At 25.5% G+C, this 10531-nt stretch overlaps 1 protein-coding gene across 2 annotated transcripts in view; it reads left to right on the forward strand.

The window, feature by feature from the left end:
- The first annotated feature begins 5101 nt into the window (after positions 1–5101).
- The window catches only part of LOC113389159, a 12222-nt gene continuing 6792 nt past the window's right edge, over positions 5102–10531 (forward strand). For both annotated transcript variants that reach the window (XM_026626216.1, XM_026626217.1), the window contains exons 1-3: positions 5102–5242; positions 5326–5471; positions 5862–6044. In XM_026626216.1, coding sequence (XP_026482001.1) covers positions 5125–5242; positions 5326–5471; positions 5862–6044 — 447 coding nt within the window. In that variant the 5' untranslated portion in view covers positions 5102–5124. The remainder of the gene's footprint in view (positions 5243–5325; positions 5472–5861; positions 6045–10531) is intronic.

Consider the following 10531-nt stretch of genomic DNA (forward strand, 5'->3'; position numbering starts at 1 on the left):
TGAAAAAACAGTTTTTTGAACACTAGTGCAATTTTCAGTAAATTTTATCTAGTTTTTATTTATTCAAAGTAATTTTTAAAACACTTTTTCCAAGTAAAAAAAGAACATTGAAGAAAAGAATTGAGTTTGAATAAATTTTTCAAAGAAATTGCATTTGAAAATGTAAAAAAATAACAAATAAAGTTGATAAAAAGTAAAAAATTTAGTAGCATTATATATAAATATGTTAAATAATTATTTTATCAAATATTAAATAATTATTTATAAATTTTGGACATCACTGTTCTATTTCGTGAAGAAAAATTCCATTAACAATTAAAATTGATAAATAATGTTTATAAAACTATTGAATTGAAATTATTTTTATAATTGAACAAACACAATTTTCCTAAACTGAATTATTAAAAAAATAATTATTTAGATTTTTAGGAAAAGTAAGAAACTTGAAATGTAAAAATTAAAAATTATACTTAATTATGAAACTATGTTTATTCATTAATAAATGTATATTTCCAAATAAATATATCAAGAACTGAAATGTATTTATTTTGATAAATAAATATATCGTATACATAAAATTCTTCTGTAATGATGGATGTAAATATACCCCTCTTAAACGATTATTTGGATTTTGGTAAATCTTTCTGAAGTGTGTTATGTGAATTTTCTAGGATGTATGTGAATAAAAAAATATAGTAATATTGTAGAAATAAATGGAAAAAATTGCAAAAAACAACATGGCATTGAAAACGTTTGAGGCATTCTTTGGAATTGAAAACAAATGATATCTGCCAAAAATTTCAATTCACTTATGAGCCTAGCCATGCCACCTGCCTTAAGGAAAAATGCCACTTACACTTACAAACGACACGAATAGTCATGCTAATTCCTTATTTATTAACATAAAGAAACATAATGATAAATTATAATAATTATATATTTACAATAGCATTAAAATATCTATAATATTTAAAAACAATAATGTAATTAAAGTCATACTTCAAATGTGACATGATCGGTTTGTCATTGTAATTAGCATTTAGAAATGAACCTTCATTAGAGAAATGAAGTAATTGCTGATTAATAAATTCAATAATATTCGTTCACTCAGTGGATTATGTAAAACAATGCCTAAAGAAACATTGTTTTCACAATTTCACTCATCATATAATAATTGTGTTTGAAGAACTTCATGTAATTAAAATTAATATACATTCATTGACTGCTTGTATTTTTTTTACTTTTTCGCTGGCGATATAATCTCATTCTTTGAGCAGCTATAAAATCTGTCTTGCCTTAATTATTTTCCACGTTAATAACTTCAAAGATTTATAAAAACTACGAATAATATAGAAATAATTTCTAATCAATAAACTTAAGTTTAGTACACGGCGCAAATGTTTAAATTGTTTTATTATTTTCAAGGAACAGGGTAAAATATTCTTCTGGTTGAGGCATTTTTCATGAAATCAAGATTTGTACTACGACGTAACTTTAAAATGTTTATTTATCTATGCCGATTTCCTTGTTGATATCGGTACGCATTCAACGTCGATGCCGGTACGCAAACAAAGACAGATTTACTTACTCTATTAGCATACACGACGACTAATCACAATCGACCCGTATTGAAATGATTTCATCGAAAGTGATTGACGTACAGTTCCGTTGCATTCTCACAGTTTTACACGCTAATCGCGCCTAAAGAAGTTTTAAAAAAGTAAGATCATATAGTAAATATCCATTACCTGAATGCAAAAACACAATTCATGAATCTCCTTAAAAAGGCGCCAAACCACAAAACAATGTCAAAATAATTTGCATCACTACTACACAACTACTATACAACTAAATCAAGCACTACACTTTAATTATATTCTTACATTTAATTATATTTTCACAAAATTAAAATTAACTCACTTTTACCACAGCAATACTAAATTATCACTAAAGCGTTCATCATTCACAAGCGTAAAACTGGCGCGGTTTTTTCGACCCGGTTGCGATGGCGCCCTGGTCGACACCGTTGTTTTCACTACAAAACGCACGAACGAAATGAAGGAGAACGTTAAAAAATTGTCATTAGGTCAACTACTATAGACCATAGATAATGCTGCATTGTCGAGATAGGAACTTTGGTTTATAAACAAACCGAAACCATTTGAAGTTGTATCGATGTATTGTTGTAGGAGATATAATTACCTGTTCTGTAATAAAAATCTGTTAATAATATTAGGTAAAATATTAGGTAACTATCATAAATTTATTACTAGGTATAATATTAGATAAATATCATAAATTTATTATTAACTACTGGTACGTGCAACTTCGATCTCATGGATTTTTTAATACAAGTTAAAGGTTTATGCATTTTCACGTTTTTTTATATGTATATTTATTTAATCATTCAGAAATAATGTACAGGTAATAATAAATTAACAGTTGCTTTATCATGATACTAAAATTTTGAGAATTTTAAAATTGAATTACAGATACAAAACTCCAAAAACTTTTTACAAAAATAATCTTACATCATAACAGATTTTTAATATTTATTTATTCTCCCTAAAATCAATAACTCCTAACATCAATAGCTCCTAAATATTATACATATTAGATATTGAAATTTAACGTGACTGATTCATAAAAAATAATTAGATGACTATAAAAATGGTTGCAAAAAAATATCACATTACTAATGGATTTGACTATTCACTGTATTTTAAATGATTTGATATGAAATTCAAATCTTGTAATTAAAAACCGTGGACTTTAAGTTGATCTGGTTTTGCAAGTCCTGCTTTTTGCTATTTATTTTCAGATTTTTATATTAACTTTATTAAAAAAAATCTTATGCAAGACCTTTGCTCTTTCTCATGCTCATGAAGAGATTTGACTTTCCTTTAATCAAAACTAATAATGAGTAAACAACACTTTTAGCGTTTTTCATGCTCTTAAAGAGATTTAATTTTCCTTTAATCATTGCTAATTAGTGTACATTTAAAAAATGCCTCAGTCGTATATTTATATATATATATATATATATATATATATATATATCTTATATATAAAATTTTTCTGTAATAATGTGTGTAAACATACTCCTCCTAAACGATTATTCGGATTTTGATAAATCTATCTGAAGTTTGTTAAGGGAATTTTTCAGAATGTAGGTGATTATAAAAATATAGTAATATTGTAGAAATAAATGAAAAAATTGCAAAAAACGACATGTTATTGTTTGACATTGAAAATATTTGAGACATTGTTCGGCATTGAGAATATTTGAGACATTATTTGCCATTGAAAATATTTGAGGCATTTTATGGCATTGAAAACAAATGAAAACTGTCATCTGCCAAAAATTTCAACTCACTTATGAGCCTAGACAATATTAGAATACTCGTATGTATAATAAATTCATGATTATAAATAAGAAAAATGAAATGTCTATATTATTATTGCCAAAAAGCAGCTGAGATATGCCAGAAATTAAAATAATATAAGATACAGATACAGTATATGGTTTGGCAGATGAAATTATATAATTCAGTTTGACTGATCATTTTTATTATATTTGTCTTGTTTGAAAATCAATTTGAAAATATTTAAAAACTATTGTTTCTGAACATTGATCGAGTTTTATTGATTGACTATTGATTACACTACGGGAAGTTCCAACAATTTTATTCAGAACATAATGCATTGAAAATAATTAACAAACAATGAAAATTTTCAGATATATATTTTTGAAATAAATCAAGTTTTTCCAATGCTGTTTTTTACATAGTTTGCTCCGCATCTCCAAAACAATTGAACATGCCTTTGCCAAAAACTAATCATCACGTCTCCTTATCAATAAGAATCGAATGTTCATTGAATCATTCAAATCGGTTGATCCGTGCTTTCGAATTCGTGGATGAAAAATTGTATCCATACATACACACATACATGAATTTTTTCTGAGGTGTGCCAAAATGTTCAGAAACCTGTGAAACGTAAAGATATGCAAACATTTTCATTTTCGATTTTTGCAAGATTACAATAACTTAATATAATAACAATATGTGGCATATAGTGGGTGAATTGATAGTTAAAGCTATAAAAAAAACTATGTATTTGCAGTGCATTCTGGTGGTTTACATACAAAAGCTAACCTACAAAACGCACAAGGCATATTTCTGATAACACATACGTGAAGTTAGTTTTGACACATACGTGAAGTTGGTTTTGACACATACGTGAAGTTCGTTACTAATAATTCATACGAATATAGACCCGTAACATAGAATTAGCATAACTTTTCTATTTCATCGGAAAATTCAGGCCAAAATATTTGATAACCTATTTGACAGCTGTCAAATTACACAAAAATTATTATATTTCCTCTTATTTATTAAATTTAAAAGCAACTTGCCTTAAGGCTAAATGCTACTCACACCTAATTTAATGATAATAATAAGCACTTCCCTCACAACTATTTATAAATATAAATATAAATAAAAAAAAACAGATTTAAAATAAATAAAACCAATAAATGTTTATATTTGACAGCTGTCAAATCACTCATAAATTGTTATATTGACTTTTTATGTAAAATAATAATGTATGTTAAGTAAAAGCAACTTGCCGAAAGGCTAAAAGCCATTTATTTATACCTAGTTTAATTTAATTAAACACTTAACTTACAAATATTTATAAATAAAACAACAAATTTAAAAGAAGATAGAACCTCAAATATTTTTGTCGTTTCAACCGATTTAACAGCCGTCAAAACACTCATAAATTATAATATCGACATGTTTTTATTAAAGGTGAAAGCAACTTACCTAAAGGCTAAAAGACACTTACACCTAGTTTAATTCATTTAAACACTTAACAAATATTTGCAAATAAAATAACGAATATAAAATAAATCTTCCTTCAATAACTGTTTTGACAGTTGTCTCGCCATAGATAAATAAACACACCATAGACAGGTATCCCAAAGACATCCCTACCAAGACACAAACCCAAAACATCTCATCTCTCGCACAAATTACACTCTATGCTTTTATATTTGACAGTTCTTCCTAGTGTAAATTTTAACAAGGTGGATACAAGTAAAAATAATAAACAAATACAATGGAGGAAAATTCAACCGAGCAAAACGTCAAAATCGAAATTGCTAAAAATCTAATTAAACCCAGGTATTATAAACAATTATACCGAACCGCTTGGGAGGACATACCGGAATTTAAAGGTCGGAATAAAATCATGTCATAAATTTTTATTTTATTACACAAGTAATAATACACTAAGTAATTTTTATGTTGTGTTCTTTAGGCTGGTTAAAAGGGATTCCTGGACAAGGCAGTAGGGCTTACTGTACGTTTTGTCAAAAGAGTTTACATGCTCATCGATTGTCTTTGTTGAAACACACTTGTACGATTAGACACCAGAAGGCTGCTCAATTGAACTTTATGTCGCAGGTAATAATAGATACATGCCATAATATTTAAACTTCAATTATTCATAAAAGCAACCATTAGTAGTATTTTGCATTATAAGAACTATATTTTAATTTGGAGAAACTTAAGTTACACTAACTGTATTACGTCTTTCAGAAATGAATCTATCTATCTATTACCTAACCTTTTTGACATAAATCACTATCCATAACCATTTTTTCCCTCAGAAACATATGGGCCCCTCCTCAACGATTTCTAATCAAGAGTCTTCTTTAATTCAAGAAGTCACCCTACAAATTCCGAATAACTTAGATGCTATTCATTATTCATTTACTCTATGATATGAATCTAAATATATATTACCTAGCCTTTTTGACATAAATTGGTATCTATAACATTTTTTTCCCTCAGAAACATATGGGCCCCTCCTCAACGATTTCGAATCAAGAGTCTCCTTTATTACAAGAAGTCACCCTACAAATTCCGAATAACTTAGATTCTATTTATGCCGATGAAGATGATAATTTGGAGCCTGAGTTTATTGAAAATGAGGAAGAAGAGGATTGCCAGGATGTGCCACATTACGTCCTGAAGGTATAGAGATAAATATATTATATATATATATATATATATATATATATATATATATATATATATATATATTAAAGTAATAGTATTATATAGTAAATTCAAATAAAAAGTATTTTAAAATAGGTATTTGGTTTGAACTATCTCAGAATTTCTTTCAAGAACAAAATATATAGACTTTTATATATTAAGTCTTCTAATAATGTAATGTGATAGAAACAATTTATTCAAATGGATTAAAACGATTCTTAGATATTTGCACTAACAATGTGGAAAAATTATTTACAGAATGTTAAAGATAATATATTCATATAGGAAACAAAGAATTTTGTTTGTTGTTGATGCATGAAGATTGTATAAATTATAACAAAAAGTCTTGAGCCTTTTTATTAAAATTGAAAAAATGTGATTTTTAATAAAATATTACATTAGTAAGCTTTGAAAATTTTTATTCTTGTGACAAATGAAACTCTATTCATGCCGTCTCTTTTTTGTTTTATAAATGCATTGAGACTTTTAACACTCAATTCTCACAAAACTAATCACGATATTTGATTTAAATTGATTGTTTGGACTTAGTTCTTGTTTATTAATAATGTATCAAAATAAATGCTTGACTCAATCATAAAATAAACAAAATAAATAATAATTTCATAATAATTTCATAAATTAACTTTTTAGGAGTAAACACTACAAAATATATAGAAAATATAAATAACTAAAATTTATAAAAAAACAATTAATAAAAAAAATCGGATTTAGTATGCCATAAATATAAGTTATGGCATACTAAATCATTACTTTTAAATCTTTATTTTTTTTTATAAATTCCAGATATTCATCATATTGTTTCTATACATAAATAATGAATAATATAAAAATAAAATTGAGAAAACTTATAATACAGATTATGGCAAAAAACTTGATCACCAGTCATATTTATTAAAAGAAATTATTAAATTTGTAGTAAATTTTATCTAGTTTCATCTTATCTAAACTATAAAGAGTGCTTTCATATAAAATTTGTGAGTTATTTGACAAAAACCAAAAAATGTCCCGAATTTTCTATTTATTGCTAAATAATGAAAAATCAAATTCAAAGTCGTTTTATTCAAAACTTTTATATCTGAGTGTATAAAAGTGTTTCCAAGGAAATGTAAATTTTATCTAGTTTCACCCTATCTAACTGAAAAAGGGTGCTTTCATATAAAATTTGTGAGTAATTTGACAAAAACCAAAAAATGTCCCGAATTTTCTATTATTGCTAAATAATGAAAAATCAATTCAAAGTCGTTTTATTCAAAACTTTTTTATAGGAGTGTATATAAGTGTTCATATGGCTTTTTAGTAAATTTTATCTAGTTTCACCCTATCTAACTTAAAAAGGGTGGTTCCATATGAAATTTTTGAGTTATTTGACAAAAACCAAAAAAAAAAAATCCCGAATTTCTATTTATTGCTAGCTAATGAAAAATCGAATTCAAAGTCGTTTTATAAAAATGACAATTTATTAATAATTTCGATAATAAGGTTATTGTTCAAATGATGTATTATTAATATTTAATTTCCAATTGGTTCATAGTTACCGACGACAAAATCGTATGCCAAAAACTTATAAAATTAAATATATAAAAAATAAATATTCATCAAAATCGTTCCCTTCTTCATGTAAAATATTACCAATATTCTATTATATGTATTTTAATTTGTTTTTTTTTTTTTTTAATTTAAAATCCATACATTTCGACTTTTGAATTTTTTCTATGGCTAAAAGCGTTTCTTTAAATTTTGACTAGTTTCATCTATTATATTGAGTTGAATTGAATTTTATAATTTATCGAATTATCTAATAAAATGCAATCTAATGTTTTATTATTATTGTCTATTTTAGTCTTAATTCTTTTAGTTTAGTGAATAAATTTGAAAGAAAACGTTATAGAAAACGTTTGGATTTAAGAACAAATAAAACAAATGTATCACTGCATAGCAAAGGCCGATACAAATAATGATATTAAAATAAAAATGATTATGAAGTAAAATAATAGACAATTTAGACAAGAAATTGTGAATTATATAAATAACAATTGTGAATTATAATATGTAAATAATAAATTTAAAAATGACGGTACGCACGATTAAAATTAGAAACTCCTTTTTTATTAAAAAATTCTTTAATTTCATTCTTCCTAAAAATTTCTTATTTGTTAATTTAAAAATACTATTTAAAAAAATCATAATGAACGTTTCGGGATTTTACTGACGCAGGAATCGAAAATTAAATTTTAAATAAAATTGTCTTAAAAAAAAAATACATTAGGATTCACACATACACACGCATATTATATATATATATATATATATATATATATATACACCTAAGTCTGTTTTTACACGGAGATTGGTTCCAGAAGAATCCGTGTAAAAAAAAAACGTGTAAAAAAAGACATTGATCTTATACAAAAATGGGTGATTTGTTCCTAATCTCTAAAACCTATTAAAATTAGTGAAAAACAAGAATTTTCAAGAACAAGAATTCATGTTTATTTTATTAAATCAAATATAATAAAAAAAATCAACGTAAAAATTGTTTGTTCGCGCTAAAGGGGAATTCACTTAAATCTTTAAGCTAGTGTTCGCAAACTACCGATACTATCGATGGTTTCAGACTTTTTTCTTTCATAAATACTTTTTTGTGATATGAACATACTTCGCAAAAATTAAATTTAACAAAAAAAATTTAAGTACATAGAATTTCAAATCGTGCTAAATGGAATAAAATCGTGTAAAAAAAATAAAAATATTCAATTTTCAAACCGTGTTATATCAAAACCGTGTACAAAAAGACCGTGTAAAAACAGACTTAGGTGTATATACATATATATATATATATACACATATATATACATACATATATCATTTATCTCAAAACTGGTTTGGTCCCTAGTAGAAAATTCCAATACAAATACTTCAGTCAGTTTGATGTGATTAGTAGAGTACATGCAGTCACATGTGCAATGACCTTCACCTCTTGTTATTTGTTATCATCAAATGAATAAACTAACCTGAAATATCTCATCTAGAATAAACAGAAACAGAAATATTTCTTATAAAGTTATCATTTCAAAATTGTGATAACACCATCACCATCAATTAAACTCATCATTTTTCATTTGGTTGTTATGGCCAGTGAGAGAATTGCTGTCATACAAAATCATTTAACACCTGGAAATATGGTAAATAATAAGTGAAACAAAAATTTTAAAAAATTGTGACTCAAATGTGATAGTGTGGGATATATATATATATATATATATATATATATATATATATATAAATAATAATTGTGATGTTGAAATATGTGTACCAAGATTTTGCCCTGATTAGTATGCCCCTTATATTTATTCTCAAAATTCCTTCTTTATTTAATTTGACAAGAATTAGTATTAGAACATTAATTTTATAAAAATCTACAAATTGTGTTTTTTCCTTAAATATACTGTTTTGGTTCCTTAAATCTAAGCAATATCATGTTTCTTGGCAGATATCATGAAGATGGAATATACTTAGTTCCGAAACGTGTATTATTACTAATGTAATATATAAAAAATATTTACAAATCCAAGACTCAATATATACATGTATTAGTTTGGTTTAAATATCGGGCGTTTCATTAATAAAAATTTTGGGAATGGTTTTTTAAAAATCTAATTCAAATCCATACGTTTCGTCTAACATCTTAGACTTCATTCAGATGATTATGAATTTGACATCCTTAATTAATGTAATTATAATTGATATTCTACTAAATGAAGGCTAGGATGTTAGTCGAAACGTAAGGATTTCAAATAATTAAAACAAAAACATTAATACATTTTTTTATTGATGTAACGCCCGATCTTTGAATCAAACTAATGTATTATATAAACATCAAATTCAAGATTTCTACATATATATATATATATATATATATATATATATAAATGTAGGGTGGTCCTTAATATGGATGTTTTTAAATTTCTTTGCTCCCAGGTACTCAAATGCTTCCAAATTATTAAAAAAAAATCTCTGAAAGTTTTAGCTTCTAATATTAACTCTAACATAGTCCGCACTTCAACCTTTCTTAAGTTTCTTATGGAAATAACATGGGTAAAATTCCATTTGTTTTTTACAAGTTTATAACTAACGACAAGTGAATCAAAATTTTGAGATTAATATTGTATTTGCTCATTTTGATCATGAAGAAATACTTTACAACAAAAATTTGATATACCTTGATAAGTATTTACTTAAGAAGAAGAACCAAAAAACTTTGATTGAATTGCGGACTATCTAAAAGTTAATATTAAGACTTAAAACTTTCAGAAAATTATTTTTGATCAATTTGATGAAGAAGCTGGCAGTTTTCTGATTCTGATCGTAGTCAGATAATAGTTTGTTTGAAATGTGTTATTTGTTGTGATATAATTAATTTGATTTTTATAATGTAATTAATA

The sequence above is a fragment of the Ctenocephalides felis genome, unplaced genomic scaffold (genome assembly GCF_003426905.1).
Source record: "Ctenocephalides felis isolate EL2017-DRISC unplaced genomic scaffold, ASM342690v1 CF-g0.4_SCAFFOLD_03573, whole genome shotgun sequence".
Lineage (NCBI taxonomy): Eukaryota > Metazoa > Arthropoda > Insecta > Siphonaptera > Pulicidae > Ctenocephalides > Ctenocephalides felis.